At 48.3% G+C, this 21763-nt stretch overlaps 1 protein-coding gene and 1 non-coding gene across 3 annotated transcripts in view; both read right to left on the minus strand.

The window, feature by feature from the left end:
- Window positions 1–16562, minus strand: part of LOC128328239 (protocadherin-23-like) — a 169080-nt gene extending 152518 nt beyond the window's left edge. For both annotated transcript variants that reach the window (XM_053258030.1, XM_053258029.1), the window contains exon 1: window positions 14550–16562. In XM_053258030.1, the coding sequence (XP_053114005.1) occupies window positions 14550–16391 (1842 nt within the window). In that variant the 5' untranslated portion in view covers window positions 16392–16562. The remainder of the gene's footprint in view (window positions 1–14549) is intronic.
- TRNAA-AGC (transfer RNA alanine (anticodon AGC)) lies at window positions 13723–13792 on the minus strand. The gene has a single exon. It is a non-coding gene; the product is annotated as a tRNA-Ala (tRNA).
- Window positions 16563–21763: the final 5201 nt, after the last annotated feature.

Consider the following 21763-nt stretch of genomic DNA (forward strand, 5'->3'; position numbering starts at 1 on the left):
CTTCTGCGCACACGCACGCGCAAGCTTCACGTCTCCCCGACGCGACGGGTAGACCGGGCCTCCGATCGCCAGAGGTAAGTAAACCCTCCCTGCCCTTAAAGGGACCCCCTCCACCCGGACCGGCCAGGTCTGAACTGGTCCGGACAGTCCGGAGGCCTTTACAATGGCCTCCGGACCGGTCCGGACCCATCACTACTCAGGACAGGGCCTTCTCTGTTGCTGCCCCCAGACTTTGGAATGCTCTCCCAGTGGTCATTCGCTCCTCGGACTCCATCACAGATTTTATAAAGCTTCTTAAATCTTGGCTTTTTACCCAGGCTTTTACATGACTGTTTCTATTGCTGCTTCTATGTGTTTTTACTCATTTATAGTTTTCATGCTTGTATTTTATAGTTTTTAAATTAGATTTGTTTTATATTTTTAGCTTAATATTTTAATCATCATTTTTATTGTATGTTTTTAACTTTTGTAAACCACCTTGGGGTTGTTCTTAATGAAAGGCGGTATATAAATTCAACAATAAATTAAATTAAATAAATAAATAAATAAGAAGGAAAGCACAATATAATTTCAAAAATGGTCAGTTTTAAAATCTTATGCAATGAAGAGTTCTAGAAACTATAAAATGACAGTAGTGTATTATGAAATACAGGTAAGAGTTACAGTCCTAAACACATTGAGGCTGCTAAAATTATCAGGGTTATGATCATTAATTTACAGCTGCTTATCTTCACAGAACCCTAGAAAAATCCCAGGTGTGTTTTTAATTATGCCGGTGCCTGCATTTTTATGCATCTATATCTATTTGTGCAGACCTGACTCCTGTCCCCACTTCTAAGACCTTGACACCAGCTCCTAGAATCTTAAATATTTTTAATGCCCTGATCTTACATGCTAATTGTTTAGTTTTAGTAGTCTGTGGACTGCATCCTATATAATACAGCTATTAGATCACAGAGTTTATGATTCTTAAAATGAACTATACCAATATTAAAACCCATGCATCATACAATATATTTTATAGGTGCCTTCATCCACATGCAGTCATATCGCCACATACTTCATTGTTACTGGCAAAAAGGTAAAAGCACACTTCTTTTCACTGTATCTCATAACACTTCAAAGACTATTCAGAAAAGAACGCATGCCATATCCTGTATGTAGAATACATTACAAATGTGCTATAAATATCAAAGTCTAACATCAAACTATTCCATACAGGAGTGGGAGAAGAGAGATGACACAAAACATTTCAAAAAGGCTAGTCTGAAATGACAAATAAGCATCCGTTATTTCATTTCATATAGATTTATTTTTCAATGCCCCCTACTAGCTCTGCAAGGGTTCTCAAGGTGACCTACACAGTCAAAATAATACAAAAAGATTTTAAGACAACACAGACAAAAGACATAACAAAAAAAATAACACAAAAGAACATTCAACAGAAAGGTCTTAACTAGTTATCAAAAAGCAACAAGTGAATGAGACTAGTCATCTCTTTAGGGAAATGGCTGCATAAGGAGGACATCCCTACAGAGAAGGCCCTGTTCTTTGTTGACAACCACCTGGTCTCAGAAGGCAAGGACACCAGGAGATTGGCCTCCCCAGTGATCTCACAGTCAACAGGATGACATGCAGAAACTGCCAAATATGCAATATATTTCAACATCTGAGTTTGCCATCTGTACCCACACTGGATAGAGGCTTCCTAAAGGTGCAGCGGGGAAATGACTTGATTAGCAAGTGAGAGATTGCCAGTTTGAATACTGCTCGCTCATATGTTTCCCAGACTATGGGAAACACTTATATCGGGCAGCAGTGATATAGGAAGATGCTGAAAGGCATCATCTCATACTACGTGGGAGATGGCAATGGTAAACCCCTCCTGTATTCTACCAAAGCAAAACCACAGGGCTCTGTGGTCGCCAGGAGTTGACACCGACTCAACAGCACACTTTACTTTACCCACACTAGATAGAATTTAAGATCCAATAAATAGGCTCTAGGATTTCACTGAAATATAGGGCTATTTGCAAGGCAAGGGGGTGATGAAAGGATTCTTTCAAAAGATAACATGGCATGCATTAGTTAAGTATTAACACACTTGTGACCATTTTCTTACTTAGGGAATGTTTCAGCATATCTCATGGTGGCACACTCTATTTTATCTTGACCACTATATATTCGTAACAAAGGCCACCTATTTTTTCACATCTCCAGGCTCTTTCCTCAAACACTCAGAATGATTCAGTCTCCACAGGAGCCAGCCAGCATGCCCAGGCAGTAATTTCTTCTTGATCTCTAATCAAGCAGCTCAGTTACATTATTTTTTTCTATTTATTGTTTAATTTCTATATCGCTTTTCATTAAAATAATCTCAAAGCAGTATACAGTATAATTAAAACAATGCTCAATTAAAACACATAATTAAGTACAAATATTAAATTTAAATTTAAATATAAAAATATCTCTATTTAAATGTCCCCTATGCTGTTCAAAATTTACATGAAACCACTGGGATAGATCATCCGGGAACCTGGACTGAGTTGTCAGCAATATGACACTCAGCTCTCTCTCTCCTTGTCATCTGATTCTAGGGAGGTAGTGGATGTCCCAAACCAGGGGCTGGAGGCCATGATGGGTTGGATGTGGGCTAATAAACTGAGACTGAATCTGGACAAGACGGATGTAATGTTGGTCAGTAGGAGAGCCAATCAGGATGAGGAGATTCTACTGGTTCTGGATGGAGTTGCACTCCCCTTGAAGGAGCAAGTATGCAGCTTGGGGGTATTGCTGGACCCGGCTCTGCTCAGGCAGTCCTCAGTACTGCATCACTTCTCCTCTCCCTGGCACCACAAGCCACAAGACTCTATGGTAAATATGGCCATCGGCTGCCCGTGAGTAGTTTAAAATGGCAGGGCAGTGAAGATGGCCCCGCAAAAGGTAGGACGAGCCTGTTTTTGTGCTACCTCACTTTTAACCTTGGTAGCAGATTTTACCATACCTCACTTTTAAGCTAAGTAGCACATCTGGGCTACCCAGGCTCAGAGCTGCTGAGTTGGGATGCCTCCCAGTTCCTCAGACAACCACAGACTCCTGGATTAACTTTGTCCTATCCAAGAATCTGTGGTTCATGAGAACAGGATCTGTATCTCTTTAAAATAGTTGCTTTACATTTCAGCTCAGACCTTCAATCTACAATGAGTTTCTAAGATTAAATGCAAACTTATGAGTCCCGTTGACCTGGATGATTTCATCATTATGAACCCTAGCTGCTTTTATTGGAAACTAGCCGGCCCGGGCACAAAACATCTGCACCTCTAGTTCTCCCCCTCCTTCTCCCCCCCTTCATTCTCAGCCCTCCCACATCCCTCTTGGCTCTCCCTCCCTTCTCATCCCCCCTCCCTCATTCTCAGCCCTCCCTCCTCCTTTCCCCTTCAGCTCTTCCTCCATTTTCGGCCCATTCCAGCTGCTGTTTTCGAGCCTCCCACCACCACCACCGCCTCCCCGCCACCACTTTCCCCAGCACCACTTTCAGCTGTCCGGCATCCATTAGCCTGCCCGTTCGCTTCCCACCCACCCACCTGCAGCTTGCTTGCGAACTCTCATGAGAACTGCCACGCATGGGATTAGCGATGGGTACATTTAAGAGAATTATAGATATAGATGTTAATAAAAATGTATTTGTTGTTCTTATACATACCACTGAATGTTCAAGAGACCAGTAATTTCTGTTGATGATTTGTTGCCATTACTATTCTTAACTTCCTCCTAATTACTGTTTGCTTATTCTGTAAAATGCTGGGCTTAATTTGTTCTTAGCTCCGTTCCTCAGTGATGCAGTCACTGTGCTATCAGCCTCTCTGAATAACTTATAACTTGTTTCTCACGAAAGAAAAATGCACATCTCTCTCACACACACCTACATGCATACACTGAGATTGTGAGGACATATGTTTGAATTCAATGACAGACTCAGTCTCCTCAAATCCTCTTTTTAAAAGGTAAATAATATGGAGGGAGGGGCATGAATGGTGTACAAAAGTGTACCAAATTATAGTGCAACTTCTTCCACAAAGTTAACTGTATTTCTCAGAAAACTTGTCTAAAACAAAATGAATCAGTTTGGAGCCATTTCTTTCCTTCACATCATGATTGCTAGTGCAAGTGTTATGTAATTCAGCACCCAAGCTGAAACAGCAGGCCAAAAGTCATTGTAAATATATAAAAGCTCCACAAAAGAAGAAATCAATGTAAATTTAGAAGATTTATTGAAATCTGAAAGGCACTTTAACCTTAGAAGAAATTGCTAATGAGATATATTTGGCTGTCTTTTCGTTTCACTTGAAAATGCACGCTTATCAGAACAATGGTGTCAAGAAAAGATTGGCTTGTAAGCAGAAAACAGAATGACCTTGTGAAGGTCATATTGCAGCAGCCAATTGATTAAGCCTTAATTCAAGTCATGGACTGGGGAATTCAGTAAAATGTAAATTAGGGCACCAGTGACACAGCACAGAATGAGCAATCAGTGGAGCATCCCCTCCCTTCACACACATTTCCATCAGAATCAATGGTTTCTTCTGGAGTAAGCATTTAGATTACTTTTACAAGAAAAAGGTATTTCATGATTCATCATATTAACACTATTAATAGAGAATAATGGTCTGGTGATTCTGGACTGGTTCAATGGCATTCTGTGACCCCCATGGGGGATATATGTACACACACAGCATTCAGCAATTAATCTACAAGGCTCCTTTTTTAAAAAGTCTTAACAATGAAGGGGGAAAATACTCTGGGGTTCCTAAGTGTGCAGTGAGGGATGCAGGGTTACTACTTGTGCAACACTTACTAGTCCATTACTGCTGCTAGTTGGGGAGGCTCCATGCATGTGATGCAGTGCATCAGAACGGCTGCATCTGACTTCCACTGGGAATGCTGGGAGTTGGGCACAGTTGCTCTGACATGCTGCATCATTTGCATGGAGCCTCCTCTGATGCTCACTGTGCAGTATATAAGCTAATTATTACTGGTTGCATATTGTTAAGACGTTGATCAGGGCTGAATCCTATGTTCAGACGGTGCAGTTAAGATACTAAACTGTAAATCTATATCAGCGGTGGGCAACTTTGGCTTTCCAGCTGTTGCTAAACTACAACTCCCATCATCCCCAGCTGCAATTTATTGCAGATAAGAATGACGGGAGTTGTAGTTCAGCAACAGCTGGAGAGCCAAGGGTACCCACCCCTGATCTACTGTATATCATGACAGAGTGACTACAAACTGGTACCATGGGCTCTCAGGAAATTTCACAACCCATGAGTTTTCCTTTCCAGGGTCATAAAATGTCCCCAACTATTTCTCTAATCTAAGGTACAAGGAGCCCACATACAGACGGATGCTCTGAATGGTTGTCCCAACACTGGAAACAAGGAGAATGAGGTACGTTGACTATTGTGCATGTGTTTGCTGGTTTCACCAGGCAAAAGTCAGCTATCAGCCTTCTGCTTCCCATCTTGAGAAGAATTTAAAATCTGGGAAAATTTGCATTATTTCAACAAGGAAGGTTTGTCCAGTTTTGTTGGCTTTTATTTTAAAGGTATTATCTTTGCCACTTCAAATCTCTTGCCCTCTGTAACCAAAATGATCCATACTTCATGTGCACGCAAAACAGAATCATGTGTTCAGAGGTTTACTCAGCAACAACCACTACATGTAATTTGCATTATTTTTTATTTTTCTTGGTGCTCCTGACAGATTCCATAGCTACCTACCAGTAAAACCCACATTACCCTGCTTTTTGCATTGACACCTTTCCCATCAGTACACTGCAAATATTATTTTTAAGGTGGCTGGGGGTGGGGGGTCAGGAGTAGATGAAAGATAATTTTTTCTCTTTTCTTAGACCTACAAAACTGACTTTTACAGATCTCACAATCTGCTTTACAAACTGTGAACCTGAATGATTTCAGATGTTCTAAGCAAGTGAGAAAAACTGCAATTGAACTGTGTCTCATCTTCCCATTTTAAAAAGATCAACTCAAACTGAGGTTGGGCATCTTCCCTGAAGAGGATTATGCTTGCACTGCCTCCACATATGTAGAGCACACATCTCTCCATGGGGAGAAACACAAAACTTCAGCTTTCAACATCCCAAACATCCTTCATCTTTGGGCAGATGAAGCATCCAGAACATTGGAAGCCACTAAAACACCAACTTGTATCACCAGTTAGCAGGTGGTTAAAATGCTTCTCAGATTTGCAGCCGTGTTTGGTGCCACAGAATGATGCTGACATCTGGAATCCACATCAATCTCTCTATAAACAAATCCAGTTTTAAGAAAGGCAGCTTTGCGGAGGCCTGGGAAGGGACAGAAGAAAGTTCCACACTGCTAGCAATCTCCCCATGCTCCATAGCAAGGTCTACAGCTTGGATTTTCAGATACCGTTTTTACTCCCATCATCTTTCGGACATTGTGGCTGTAGATTCTTGCAGTGATATAGTCCAAGGACACCTGGAAGTTTTTCACACAGGGCTTTTAAAGCCCTTTAACTCACATCTCCTCCAGAATGGGGTGTGTGTGTGTGTGTTCGCATATCAGACAGATTTACCCTGAAGTCCCTGCAAGTTATCAGGGAGCAGTTCACACACAATTTGGGTTTTTCACTGCACATTAGAGTGTAGCCCAATTTATATCCGAGGTAAAAAAAACCACCACTACTTGTGTTATTTGGGGGGGACAACTTCGAATTCACAGTAAAGCCTTCCCGTAAACTCACAGTAAAGCCTGCTGTGTGTAAAAGTCCCTGGGGAGCCAAGTTTTGGAATCGCTGCTTTATATACCAATAAGATCTTAGGGATACATCATCAAGTCCAATGATTGAACCAAAGGGCTGGCTTCTCCTTCTTGAGTATTATGGAGTTCTCTGCAAACCTCCATGGTATTTTCACTCTGAAGTCTAAGACACATCCACAAGGCATATAAATCAGTTCAAAACCTGTTTTACTGTCAAGAGTTCCCCCTAAGGAATTCTGGGAATTATAGTTTTGTGAGGGTGTTGATAATTCCTTGTTAGAAACCACTTGCCTCTTCACAACATTATAGCTCCCTAGGCTTTCTAGTTGAGAACCATGATAGCTGCACAAGTTTAAAATTGGCTATCATTTACAGTAAAGGTAAAGTGTGTCATCGAGTCGGTGTCAACTCCTGGCAACCACAGAGCCATGTGGTTGGATTTGGTAGAATACAGGAGGGGTTTATCATTGCTTTCTCCTGCGCAGTATAAAAATATGCCTTTCAGCATCTTCCTATATCACTGCTGCCTGATATAGGTGTTTCCCATAGACTGGAAAACATACCAGAGGGGATTCGAACCAGCAACCTCTGGCTTGCTAGTCAAGTCATTTCCCTGCTGCACCATTAGGTGGCTTATCATTTATAGTAGACATTCTAAAATAACTAAAAGTGATCCCACTATTTCTTGAGAATCAGAAAATTAAATTATCAAACACCATGAATCTTTGCTGCTTATCATTACAAAGAAACTTTAATTAAATCCTGAACCTGCAAAAAACGACACCTGAGTACAAACACTGGGGGTGTGATCCTGTATCCAGTTCACAACAATTATCCTGTATCCCGTTCACAACAATTTTTGAAGGTGCTAAAATCCTTCCTTGTGAAAGACTATGCTTCAGCTGAATCAATACAGCACTTCTAGCACCTCTCACACATAAAGTGCTGTCTTCTGTTCTGACCTTTAAATAGACATTTTCTTCTCATGTTAAACTGGCATTTTGATCAAAAGTTTCTTAAAAGCCTTTGACTATACTCACCCTTATTCTGTAAGGGAGAGCCAAGTGTGGAAGCAGCCTGTCTCACAACCTATGCAGATGTGTATGCAGTATCCATACCACAGGGTCCATCCAGACTCCACTGAACAGGCTGAGTGCAACTTTTGATGTGAATGGGAAAATTCATCACCATCCATGACCACCAGTTGTTGTGACTAATTTGTTAACCAGTCATTTAGAAAAGCCGCTGCCAGCCTGTGAAGACAATACTGAGCTAGATAGACCAATGGTTTGACTCAGTAAATGGCAGCTTCCTATGTTGAGTCAAGGACCCCTATGAATCTTCATGCATGTTTGCTGCTGCTGGTGCTGGTGCTCCAGGAAAAAAATATATATATATTGGCTTCTTTGTTGTAAATGTGCATGTTGTTCTTTAATGCTCCAAATAAATAACTAATTTCCAGCAGGTGCAGGCCACAGGAACATTAACTATTTTATTACTAGTCCTATTTTTAAAAATGATTGCCAGAGAAATGCTGACACAAGCGCTGCACTACAATTGGTATAGTGAATGTAGTATTATTAAATGAAACTCTGAATCACCAAACTAGAACAGATTGTAGAGAACGTGGAAGTGAAATAAGCAAGAGGGTAAGTGTGGTTGAAAACCACATTTCCCTGTTTGACTTTTGAACACTACTATAAAGCAAGAATCAAAGAAAACTACGGTAATCCCCACTAGTTTTAGAACATTATTACAGCAATTAAAAGTAATTACACATTATTAATGAAGAGCTGGCAATGCTTGTAGTTAATAAAAGAAAAAAGTCCACAAAGCCTATACAATTTGGGGCAAAATTTAACATTTTTACTAAAGGAACTCACACCAGACAATTATTTCCAAACCATAACTGACAATTAATATGAACTGAAACAAGACTTCCAATGGCAAAGAAACTGAATCTTGGAAAAACAAAAAACAGGGGTGATCCCGAAAACCCGTTTTGTGAATAAAAAGCATTTCTGCTTAAGCTAAAGGGGAAGATCTCCAATTCTGTCTAGTCTCTGCCTCCAGCTGCAGCCACCCACACATCTCATGCTGTTCTGGAGGGTCCCTGAATCTCAGGAAGAGCTTTTCAATGAGCCCAAAAGGATGCAGTGGGAAGGACAAGGCAGAAAAGCAATACTACAGGCACAGACGTTTGCTCAAGTTTCTGGATCCCAGCCATAGTTCATTGAAACAAGAAGAGTCTTGTCTAATTGATGTATGATGATGTGAGCAAACCCTGACAGTAATAAATGACACACCAGTAGAATTTCCAGCTTTCCCTATTATTTATTTCAAATGTAGTATATGAAGTGGCATTCCTGAAATGCCAGCATTTAACTAAGTTAACTCTCATTCAAATGGGCCATTTAGGCTGAACATAACAAACTAGCTGATCTGGCACAGAGCATTACCCCTAGTTCTCCCTGTCTCCCCCCCACTTCAGCCTCAGTTTGTTCTCCCCCCCCCTTCAGCCCCACCCACCACTTTCTCTTGGCAACTGGCCAGCCGGCCCTAGCCAACGCCTCCTCTCACCAGGAGACACTTCCTCTCGCTGCCTGGCCACCACCGCTTCCTCTCTCCAGGCTGCACTTTCCCTGGCAGGTGGCCTGGCCGCCATCTTCTCTCGCCAGGCGGCTCTTCCTCTCACCACCCGGAGGTAGTCGGCCTGGCCCCTGCTTCCTCTCGCCTCCCAGCACTTCCTCTCGCCGGCCAGCAGTCACTTGCCTTCCTCTCCCCCTCCCCTTGCTCACAAAATCTCACGAGAGCTGCCATGCATGGGATTAGCCACAGGTATGTCTTAGCGAACTATTTATTTGTTTGTTTGTTTGTTTGATTTCTATACCGCCCTTCCAAAAAATGGCTCAGGGCGGTTTACACAGAGAAATAATAAATAAATAAGATGGATCCCTATCCCCAATGGGCTCACAATCTAAAAAGAAACATAAGACAGACACCAGTAACCGTCACTGGAGGTACTGTGTTGGACAGGGCCAGTTACTCTCCCCCTGCTAAATAAAGAGAATCACCAAGTTAAAAGGTGCCTCTTTGGCAAATTAGCAGGGGATCCCTCCCTGTTTTTTTGTTTTTCCAGGATAGATTATTGTACAATTAGAAGACAGATTATCTTCTGCCAACTGGATGTTGTAGCGCCATACAGTTATTACAGCATCACGGTGCAATGCAACATAGGCAGAGCCATGATCCAAGCCATGATCTTGTGGGAACAACAGCAGGAGAGAGGGCATGCCCTCACCTCTTGCCTGTAGGCTTCCAGTGGTATCATAGTGTGGATTCTATGATAACAAATTAGAGTGGATTCATGGTGTCTCATTGAAAATCTCATTTGCTATCATAGAATCTACACTCAGTCAGAATACCTCAGAAACAACAGAACCTTGTACGCCATGGGTTAGAAACCCATGGGGGTGGTTGGCACCCTATGTGCACTACACCACCACTCGCTCTGGGCCACCCCAGCACCCCCCAAGTGCACTTATGGGGCTGCTGAAAGCTCCATTATACCTTATGAGGAAAAACCTTAAAGACGCGTAAACTTCAACAATTCACCAAAAATCAGCCCTCTGCCCAAATCCTTTGAAAAAATTCAGGTAGCTTCCCTGCCCCTACCCGGCACTACCACCAACCCCACACCGCTCTAGGCCACCCCTTTCCCCCTGACGGGAAGCAATACACCCTCCATTATACCTAATGGGGGAAACCTTAAAAACGCGTACACTTCAGAAATTCACCAAAAATCAGCCCTCTGCCCAATCACTCTGCAATTGGGGTGGTAGCCTCCACCCACTGGGCACTACCACCCCACCCCACTATTTTGCCCCTGGACCCGAAATTTGAGCAGACGTCACATCAGACCTTTTTGCATTGAAATCAATGGGAGGCAAAAAGGCAGGAAATTCAAATAGACGTCATTGCTCAAAATGGAGGGGGGGGGAGAAGGCCACAAAACAGACCTCTGAAACGTCCGAATATTTCGGATCCAGAACAGGGGTGATTCATTTCGGATCCAAAATTTTTCGGGGTTCTTCGGGGGTGATTTGGTTCGGATCCGAATCACCCGAAATTGGCTGTTTCGGGTACAGATCGTTCTGTAACCGAAACGTTTCGCACATCCCTACTAGATAGGCCTTGGGCCTGATCCAGGAGTACTGTTCTTATGTTCAAAGTGTTTACTTATTGGTCCATTGAAAGCAATGGAGAAACAAGTCAGGGAGAGAGGGAACACACAGGATACATTCAGACATAATACCAAACCATGATGTCTACAAGGACAAGAAGGCCAAAGCCTTGGACTCATATGCTTCTTACTCTTGTAACACCCAATCTGTTCTTTGGCAGGAGTATCTATCATGCTACATGTGACAGGTGAGGCACACTGACTGGATGGTCCCCCGCAAAGTGAATGTTTGTGGGGGACAGGAGCAAAGCGAAGGGAATGGGTTAGATTGCTCCCTTTATCCCACCACCCTTCTGCTCACATTCTGCATGAAGCCTTTCTGAAATACAGAGTGCTAATCAGGGACATAATGAGCAGGGCAGCAGCCCAGGGCAGGGCAAGCAGGGTGACTGCTTGGGCCCCACTCTTGTTGCTGCCATTAAAAGTAACTGGAAGGGGGGGCCACACTGGCTGATTTGTCCCTGACCTATGGACAGGCCACCACCACCCCAGTGGTTCCCCCACTGCATTCCGCCACTGTGCCAGCCACACCCCTCCCCATGCATCATCACAAAGGTGCAGGGAGGGTGGCTGGTGCTGGGGGGGGGATATGTGGCGGCCCCCTCACCCTCTCCAAAATTAATCTATACTGAGAAAACCCCTCAGAGACTTAAGCGTTGGGTGGTATACAAAGGTGTCAAATAAATAATAAAATAAATACTTCACAGTCAGCAGCAGATCACAGCATTAGGCATTAATAACTGGGATACCATATACATGTTAGTACATATCCAATGGGTATCTGGATTCTCAAAAGGCATAAAAACAGGCAGTATGTGACTGGGCTTATAGAAATGACTCAGACCTTCCACACACAACTAAGATTTTCTTCTACAGATGAAATATTTCATATAAAGTGCATTCCTGGCCAGACTCTCTACTGTGGTAATAACTCCACTCAGTCTGGAGTCTATCCAGTCACATATATCTGCTCCAACCATGCTTTACTTATGTCGTTTCCACCCTGTGAACTGCCCTGTGTGCTACCCATTCACCATCTCCTGCCAAACAGAAATCAAAGGTGTTGAAAGAGTGCATATGGGAATGACCCAGAGCAGAAATGACGGTGCAAAACATACACAGCCTAGCAGCACCACAACCAAACGCTAGCAACAGAAGTAGCAGCAATGAATTCTCTAACAGCACCTGTACAAGTACTGTCCTCCACTCTTCAAAATGTATTTAACTCCAGCAGTGATAAGACACTTGACTGGCCAACACACACCTGCAAACTACCTAATCTTAATTACTATGACTGAGATCTTAATAAGAACTCTTAGTATTTGCATAGCATGTTTAAGGGTCCACATGATTTATCTGGTTGCAAGCATTACAATAGTAAGTGATTAATATTCTCACTTACGAATGGGGGGGTGAGGTTTGCCTAGGGTCATCTAGTGAGTTCATAGAAGAACTTAGATGTAAACCACGGAACTTTCTGATTTGCCGCTCAGTCCCTTGGCAACTGTTTTATAGTCGCTCTCCTGCCCAGGAAGTTCTGATTGCTGGCACTTGAAAATAACAGTGGAGGGTGGGACAAATGGAAGAAATGATGGCAGCAGAATCCTAGTATGAGCTCTCTGGTGGGGGCAGAGCCAACCTGGCTGGCAGCCACTGAACTGACATATGCACTAGGGAACAAATAAATCATCTGATTTCTGAGCACTCATAAGTGGTTTTGCAAAGGTGTGTCTGGGTGTCAGTCCGTGTCTCTGGAGTAGAGCTGTTTGCTACAAGCAAACTGGTCTACAAGAGCTGGTCTTGTGGAGCAAGCATGGCTGGTCTCCTTTGCTAAGCAGGGGCTGTCCTGGTTGCATATGAGAAATGTGTGAGCACTGTGAGATATTCCCCTTAGGGGACAGAGCCGCCCTGGGAAGAGCACCTGCATGCTTGAATGCAGAAGATTCCAAGTTCCCTCCCTGGCATCTCCAAGATAGGGCTGAGAGAGATTCCTGCCTGCAACCTTGAGAAGCCACTGCCAGTCTGTGGAGACAATACTGAGCTAGATGGACCAATGGTATGTGGCAGCTTCCCAGGTTCCTAACCTATTCCAAAATGTTGTAGGCTGATCTCTCATATGTCAAGTCCACTATAAACACTTGCCAGCAAGGCTGGCCTCTCCATGAGACCAGGTAAGGCAGTAGCCTCAGGTGGCAGATACGAAGTGTAGGCTTACACCTCCAGTTGCTCCATTCCCCACCCACTCCTGGCCAGAAGCTGAAGAGAGAGGCGAGGAGTGGCCCAAGCAGCAGGAGTTGCCACCCTCTGACACCAGCTAAGGAGGCGGCGAAGGCCGGGTTGGGGGCAGGGTTCCCTTTGACAGGGATTCCCAGCTGTTGTTGACTGCAACTCCCATCATCCGCAGCTCCAGTGGCCTTTGGATGGGCATCTCTGTTACAGGGAACACTGGTTGGGGTGAGAGAAGTAGTTGCTCCTCAGCACACCAAGTGCCAAGGGGAAGGAAGACTGGCAGGGTTAGGGGCAGTTTGGAAATGTTGCCATGGGGACGAGGACATAAGAAGCTGCCCTCTGCTGAGAAAGATCATTGGTCCATCGTCCAATAGCTCCCCACTGTTTACAGAATGCTGACGGGCAGTGGTTCTCCAGAATTTCAGGCAGGAGTTTCCCCCCATTCCTACCTGATGATGCCTGGGATTGAACCTGGGACCTTCTGCATGCTAAGCAGATGCTCTACCACTGAGCTATGGCCCATCATAGCTTGGCTTGCCATCTCAGGCAATGGTTGGACTTGGGGCTAGGGGCGTTGGGACTATGAAGCAAGGGGGGACGATTGTTCCCTGGCTGCAAGGGTCTGGAGGCGCCGCCAAGTCTCCCCCTCCCCCTCGGCCAGGGCACATTCTTGCCTCCTCCCACACCCAGCCAGTGAACAAAGCATCACTGGCTGGGTGCGTGAGACACCCCCGTCTCCTTGAGAAGTGATTCCACGAACCACCGACTGAGGAAGGGACACTCTGTTGAGCCTGACGCCCCATTCTCAGCACTGGCCCTGCCCCCTTACATCTAATGTCAGCTGCATGGCTTGGGGCGTGCACACTATGCACGTCCCAAGCCTAGAGGATGGGGGAGCCGCCAGAGGACTTTGTCCTCTGCTTGCAGCCAAGCTCCCTACACCCCTGCTTAGACCTGGTCTGCTTGCCAGCCAAGTTCAAAGTTTAGCCCTGAAACGTTTTGGTTTTGACAACAGGGTAAGATGGCTTCCTAGTTTGGGAACCATCGGGGCTGAAAGTGGGAAAGGGATCTTGAAACTGTGATACCACTAAATCATGTTGCAAAGCTCCCTAAACTGGAAATGGCAGGGTCTCTCTAGACCCAGCTTCTCTACCAAGTTCAACAGGGGTCAAGGGGCATATGGTCACCAGTGATTGCTGCTCCACCTGGCCAGAGCTGCCCCCTGCTTTCTCCGCAGCGGGCTTCCTTCCTCCTCCTCCTCCCCCAGCACCAGTTACCTGCAGCAGGCAGTGGCCGGCCTTGGAGTGCTCGGCCAAGCTGGCGTTGTACACCTGGTGCTCGAAGACAGGCTCGTTGTCGTTGGCATCCTCCACGCTGACGCTCACCAGGCACGAGGCCGACAGGGGCGGCTCCCCCAAGTCCGCAGCCAGCACCAGCACCTCCAGCACTGCTTCCCGCTCGTGGTCCAGCCCTGCCTGGGTGCTGAGGACGCCGCTGAGCGGGTCGAGGTGGAGAAGCGCGCTGTGCTGCTGGCGGGGGGCGAAGGCGTAGCGCAGCTCAGCGTTGGGGGAGCCGGGCTCGTCGGCATCCGATGCGCTGAGGCGGAGCACGACGGTGCCAGGCGAGGCGGCTTCCGAGACGGCGGCCCGGTAGCGAGGCTGTGCGAAGGCGGGCGCCTGGTCGTTGAGGTCGGCCACGCGGACCTGCAGCGCCCGCTGCGAAGAAAGGGGCGGCGCGCCCGAGTCGACGGCCACCAGGCGGAGCTCGTAGACGTCGCGCTGCTCTCTGTCCAGGGGCCCCTCTACGCAGAGGAAATAGACGCCGCTGCTGTCGCCGCCAGAGGGCCGCAGCGAGAAGACGCCGTCGCCGCCCTGCAGGCTGAGCGCCACGCCGCCGCCGCCCTCCTCCTCGTCCGGGTCCGAGACGGACACGCGGGCCACGTAGTCTCCGCGCCCGGCCCCCTCGGAGACGCTGGCGCCGGCTTCGGTGAGGTAGAGCAGGTGGATGGCCGGCGCGTTGTCGTTCACGTCGACCACCTCGACGGCGACCAAGGCGGTGGCCACTTCGGGCTGGGCGCCGCTGTCGCGGGCCTCCACGGTCAGGCGGTGAAGCGCGCGAGCCTCACGGTCCAGCGGCCGGAGGAGGCGCAGCAGCCCCGTGCGCTCGTCCACCTCGAAGGAGGCGGCGGCCGAAGGGTCGCCCTGGCGGCGGCTAAGGCTGTAGCGCACCTCGCCGTTGGTGCCCAGATCCGGGTCGGTGGCCGAGAGGCGGCACACCAAGCTGCCCGCTGGCGCGTCCTCTCGCACGCGGGCGCGGTACTCGCTTTGCCCGAAGGCGGGCGCATTGTCGTTCTCGTCCAGCACGTGGACCTCTACCTGGAGGCGGCCGCTCCGCCGAGGGCTGCCGCCGTCCCATGCCTCCACCAGCAGCCGGTGCGTGTCCGCCCTCTCTCGATCCAGCCGTCGCAGCAAGAGCAGGTCCAGGGTGTCTGGGGGAGTCGCGTAGCGCAGCTGGAAAAACGGACCTTCTTCCTGATCCCCGTCCTGGTCGCCCGGCAGCAAGGAGTAGCCCTGCGTGCCAAAACTGCCCGCGTCCGGATCTCGGGCTGCCGGCAGGCGGAAGGCGCTGCCGGGGGGACTGAGCTCGGAGATGTTGAGGCGCACCCACTCGCGCGGGAAGCGGGGTGCGTGGTCATTCACATCGGTGACGGTGATCTCCACCTGCACCATCTCCCCGCGCAGCGTGGCCGCCACGAAGCTGTAGTGCGCCCGGCGCTCTCGGTCCAGCAGCCGCGCGGTGCGAATAATGCCGGTGTCTGTGTGCACGTGGAAATCCGCCAGCACTGCTGACTCGCCACTTCCCTCGGATAGGAAGAAGCCACCCGGGTGTGCCTCACCTGGAGGCAGACCTGCGCTGATGTCCCCCACGAGAGTATCTGCGGGTAGCCCTTCGTCCACTGCCAGGCTGAGATTGTACACCTGTCCTGAGCAGCCCCCTGCGGCGCACAAGCATAGCCAGAGTGGGACCAGCCATGTCCGATCAGTCCCAGGCTCTGGGACCAACCGCGGTCGTTGCCGCTGGCGTCTCCTCTCCCCCAGGGCAACTGGCCGGTGCCCCATGCTCCTCTCAGTCCGGTTGCCTCATCAACAAGCCCAGGCAGTAGCCCGATGATCTCGGCCTTCCTGAGTGCAGGGAGGTCTGTGCCCAGCAGTCGCGTCCACCTCTCCGTGACCACAGCCTCTCCTCGGCGTCCTTTTGCTCCCTCGTCTCCTTTCTTCCTTTCCCAGCTGAAGCCCTCCTCGCCGCTTGGAATCAGGTGCAGCACAGTCCTTGGGTCAGGCGGGAAGACAAGCCTCTTTCCCGCCCCCCAGCCCTAAACACACCCCTCAAAGTTGAGCCTGGGAATAACAAGTGCCGGAGACAGCCAGGAGAGGACAGCTCCCTGCCTTATGCTCGGGCTGCTGCTTCTGATGCTGATGCTGCTGCAGCCCTGCTCCGGCTGCTCCCCTCGGCGTCTCTGAGCTGCTAACACACCCCCTCCTCCCCATGTGACAGCAGACAAGGGCAAACCGCGCTCCTCAGAGGAACAGCGGCGGCGCTGCAGCAGCAGCAGGGGGCTGTCCCCCAATTACCCAGCCGGCGGGAGCAGAGCTGCGGAGTGCCAGGCGGCCAGCGGGTTAACAACACGCAAACCTAGGTTCAGAGGGAAACGCCCGGCAGTCTCTTGTGAAATGCTTCCCTGCAAAGCAATGGTGTGGAATACTAAAAAAGCAGCAGTCGGTCCGTAGTCTCTCCTGAGCCTATTATGACCTGATGGATTAGATGGGGTATTTAGAAAATCATGACATGCGAAGGTAATACTGACCAGTTAAATACACTCTCCTAAAAGAGAAGCACTGACTCGTAATAGAAGTGTGTTGTGTGTGTGAGCGCACACACTACCAGCATAAAGCCCTCAATTTCCTTTGTGCAACCATTGTGTTCTCTTCACAATCTGATGCAAAACCACCCAGATGTGGGCTAGATCCAATGACCTATTGGAATATTTGGAATATTTGTGTTTTAGCTCCCCCCCCCCCCCAAGGCTTGTTAACAGCTGCGTTTTAAAAGTACTTACTGGAGAAAGATGCACACAGTGCTTAAAAGTGGGAAGGAATCTAAACACCTATTTATCTTGAATTTCAGGGCAATATAGTTGGTCTATGATTTCTAATCCTCCAGACAATGTATATACACAATGATAAGAATCTTGCATTTTTAATAAAGCCTCACAGCCACATGGAAGCCAAAGCACTTTACAAATTTTATTAAATCATTGTACACAGCCATTAGTGGACTAAAACTGCAGCTCACTCCCATAGTTAAGATCTCTTCCTTCCTTTTAAGTGATTAATATGGCCCATATTGCCATGGTTTATTTATGAAAATCTTAGCAAGAGAAAGCCATGCTAAGCAACGGAGGCCGCTGAGGTAAGTGTGATGTAACAGTAGAGTTAACTGAATAATAGTCCAAACCACATGAAGAGGATCTATGTTCCCCAGCTGGGAAATTACAATACTTTAAAAGGAGAAAAGGTCTTTAGAGGGGGGATTTGCTTGAATTCCTCATGCACAAATACACCACTGCAAAATTATTAATTCTGTGATCCTGGTCCATATCAGCTGTTGTTATACGCCTGTACAAAGTGCACAAATAATGCTTTATAGTAATTACCTAATTTGTCTTTACAAACAACCTTGTTAGTTTAGATTATAGTCCTATTTTAGAGATGAGAAACTGAGGCTAAAGTTGCTGTCCCATGTGCATTTACTTGGAAGTAAACCCAGTGGGTGGGTTCTCAGAATCACAAGACTTGTAGTTGAATGCTGTAGATGAGATCTGGTCTTGTGGTCGCAAGCATGACTTGTCCCCTTAGCTAAGCAGGGTCTGCCCTGGTTGCATATGAATGGGAGACTAGAAGTGTGAGCACTGTAAGACGGGTGTAACAAGGCTGGAGTGGTCCCAGAGACAAAATTTAAAAATTGTGTGGGCCCCTCACTGATACACACACTTCACAATATATAGACATGTGACTTGCCTCTGGGGGGCCCCTCGAGGCATGGGGGGGCCCAGGCAGCCGCCTCCCCTTGCCTAATAGTAGTTACGCCCCTGCTGTAAGATATTCCCCTTAGGGAATGGAGCCGCTCTGGGAATTGGAGAAGGTTTCAAGTGCCCTCCCTGGTATATCCAAGATAGGGCTGAGAGGGATTCCTGCCTGCAACCTTGGAGAAGCCACTGCCAGTTTGTGAGGACAATACTGAGCTAGATAGACCAATGGTTTGACTCAGTATATGGCAGCTTCCTATGTTCCTATGTACTCACAAAGGCATGATTTATTTATTTATTTGTTCAATTTTTATACTGCCTTTCATAAAGCATCCCAGGGCGTTCTTTATTATTATTATTATTATTATTATTATTATTATTATTATTAATTCACTTTCTATACTGCCCTTCCAAAACTGGCTCAGGGCGGTTTACACAGAGAAATAATAAATAAATAAATAAGATGGACCCCTGTCCCCTGAGGGCTCACAATCTAAAAAGAAGCATACGACAGACACCAGCAACAGACACTGGCGGTACTATGCTGGGGGTGGATAGGGCCAGTTACTCTCCCCCTGCTAAATAAAGAGAATCACCACGTTAAAAGGTGCCTCTTTGCCAAGTTAGCAGGGTTTAGAAAAGTTAAAATGCAATAAAATTCTATTAAAATCACATGTAAAACCTTTAAATCAGTTAAACAGTACAAACTATAAAACACAGACACACACAAAAACCTCATTAAAAAGACAAGCAAAAGCAGGAGAGCTGAGAGACCCAGCAGCCGCTAAGGGTTAAAAGTATGAACAAATTTTAAAAGTCTTTAGTTTTTTTTAAGCAGCCACAGATATCATAGAGCGGACATTCACTGGGAGAGCATTCCAAAGCCTGGGTAGCAACAACAGAGAAGGCCCTGTCCCACATGCACGACAATTCTGCCTCTCTCAACATTGGCACACAGAGCAAAGGCTCCCCAGATGACCTTTTGGTGGGTGGGGGGCTAGATACCTTCAGGTATCCAAGGCCTAAACCATTAAAGAACTTTAGAGGTAATAACCAGCACCTTGAATTGGATCTGGAAACAAATTGGCAGCCAGTGCAGCTCTTTCAAAATAGGTGTGATACTAGCCGACCCCGCACAGAGCATCTGTGCGCTCTTCGGGGCCGGCAGTTACCTCTCCTCCCCAGTGCCACCTCCGCGGACGGGCCTGCCACTGGGCCAAGTGCTGCCTCCGCGGACAGGCCCGCCGCTGCCACTTTCCTCCATGGCCAGCCCACCGGCAGGCCAAATGCCATCTCCACCGGTGGGCCGAGTGCTGCCTCAGTGCCCGGGCCCGCTGCCAGGCCGAGTGCCTCCTCCGTGACAGGGCCCGCCGCCACTGCTGCTTTCCTCCACGACAGGGCCCGCCTGTCACTTGCCTCCCTGGCCATGCCCGCCACCACCTCTGGTCTCTTGGGTGTGCTCCCAGCCAATCAGCTGGGAGCCGGGATGCACATTCCATGGCACACTCAGGAGAATCCTCTACCATAAAAGCCTTGGACGTGCGGCCGTGCTGCCCGTGTCTTTTTCGCCCGTTCTGGGCATGCGCGGAGCGGAGCGCATGCCCAGATCGGGCGAAAAAGATACGGCTGCCCAGAGACGGGTGGCCATGTTGGACACGGCCGCCGGTGGAGTCCTCGGCCAGAGGTGGAGTCCTTGCCGCCACGGGAGACTGGGAGGAGCAGAAGCGGCGGGCGGAGAGTGCGGCCGAGGCGGCGGCGGAGCCGCGGCCTCGGCCAAAGGAGTGCGGGCCAAGGAGGTGGTGGCCGCGGCGGGGCGAGTGGCCCCGATGGCGGCGGCCGCCGCCATGAGAAACGGCAGGCGGAGAGTGCGGCCGAGATGGCGGCAGAGCCGCCGCCTCGGCCAAAGGTGGCGGCCCAAGGTGGGTGAGGCGGCAGCGGGAAACACCCCCCCCCACTAGAGCCCGTTATTACAACGGGCTTACACATACTAGTTAATATAATAGATGCTCTGAGTGAGCAGTTCCAGAGAGAACCCTGGCAGAGCATTCTGCACCAACTGAAGCTTCTGAATATTCTTCAAGGGCAGCCCCCCATAGATCTCATTACAGTAATCCAGCCGTGATGTGACTAAGGCATGGGTAACTGTGGCCAGATTTGCCTTCTCAAGAAAGGGATGTAGCTGGCAAAGGCATTCCGGGCCACCACTTCCACCTGAGCATCCAGAAGCAGAGCTGGGTTCAGCAACACCCCCAAGCTCTGCACTTGCTCTTTCATGAGGAGTACAACCCCATCCAGAGCTGATTAAACCACCCCATCCTGGTGGCTTTTCTATTGACGAGCAACACCTCTGCCTCGTCAGTATCTAACCTCAGTTTGCTAGCCCACATCCAGCCCATCACCACCTCCAGCCCCTAGTTCAGTTAATCCACTGTTTCCCTAGGATCTGATGTCAGGGCTCAGTGTCATCTGCATATTGATGATACTTCCGTCCAACCTCCCTCCCACCCCAACCTCTCTCAGCAGTTTCATGTAGATCTTTAAAAGGGAGATACAGGGATGGAAAGGTTTGCACAGGTGGCTCCTGGATACCCCTTTCCCAAAGGTGCCCTTGGTTTAAAGATCTGTCTCTTTTTTGCTTCTGTTCTTCACCACTGGAACTCAGGGGCCAATGTCCTCTTTCGAAAATTGTACTCCCTGTTGCAGCTCTGGGGATGGCACCAGACAGGTGGGCGACAATGCTGCCAGAGCAGGGAGGAGATGCTATATTGATGGGAGGGAGGACGACCATCTCCTCGCCTTTTGTCAACTGCCTAATTCATAGGGGGCAGCTGCAGGAAACAGCCCTGCCCTGCCCTCCCTTCCTGGGATGCACACCTGCCCATCCTGGGCACAGGCAGTGCCATCGATATGGCAGCAGGCTGGGTATGAAGACTGTGTATAAAGAGGTTCGGCGCCTCCTCTTCAGAAGTGCCGAACCGGCTCGGGCACCAACATTCGATCCAGCTTGGCAGGGCAGGGAGCAGTTCCCTTTAAAAGCAGGTAAGGAGCTTCTTACCTACCTACCTGCCTGCCTGCCACCCCGTCGCTTTTCCAGCAGCAGTGACTGTTCTCCAAAAGGCCACATGCAACTGCAGCACTGTTCCCTGCCACCTCTGCACGCCATTGGTACATATATGGCACAGCGGCTGCAGGGTACAGCGCCACAGCCACATGTGGCCTTTTGGAGAGCAGGTGCCGCTGCAGGAAAAGCATTAGGATGGTGGATGAACAGGTAAGGAGCTCCTTACCTGCCTTTAAAGGGAACCGCTCCAAGCCCTGCCAGTGGCTGCACGCATGGCTCACACACATCCCTAACTGGGTACCAGGGTCTATGGATTTGCCTAATCCAACTCCCAATCAGGGCTG

The sequence above is a fragment of the Hemicordylus capensis genome, chromosome 5, assembly GCF_027244095.1.
Source record: "Hemicordylus capensis ecotype Gifberg chromosome 5, rHemCap1.1.pri, whole genome shotgun sequence".
NCBI classification, from domain to species: domain Eukaryota; kingdom Metazoa; phylum Chordata; class Lepidosauria; order Squamata; family Cordylidae; genus Hemicordylus; species Hemicordylus capensis.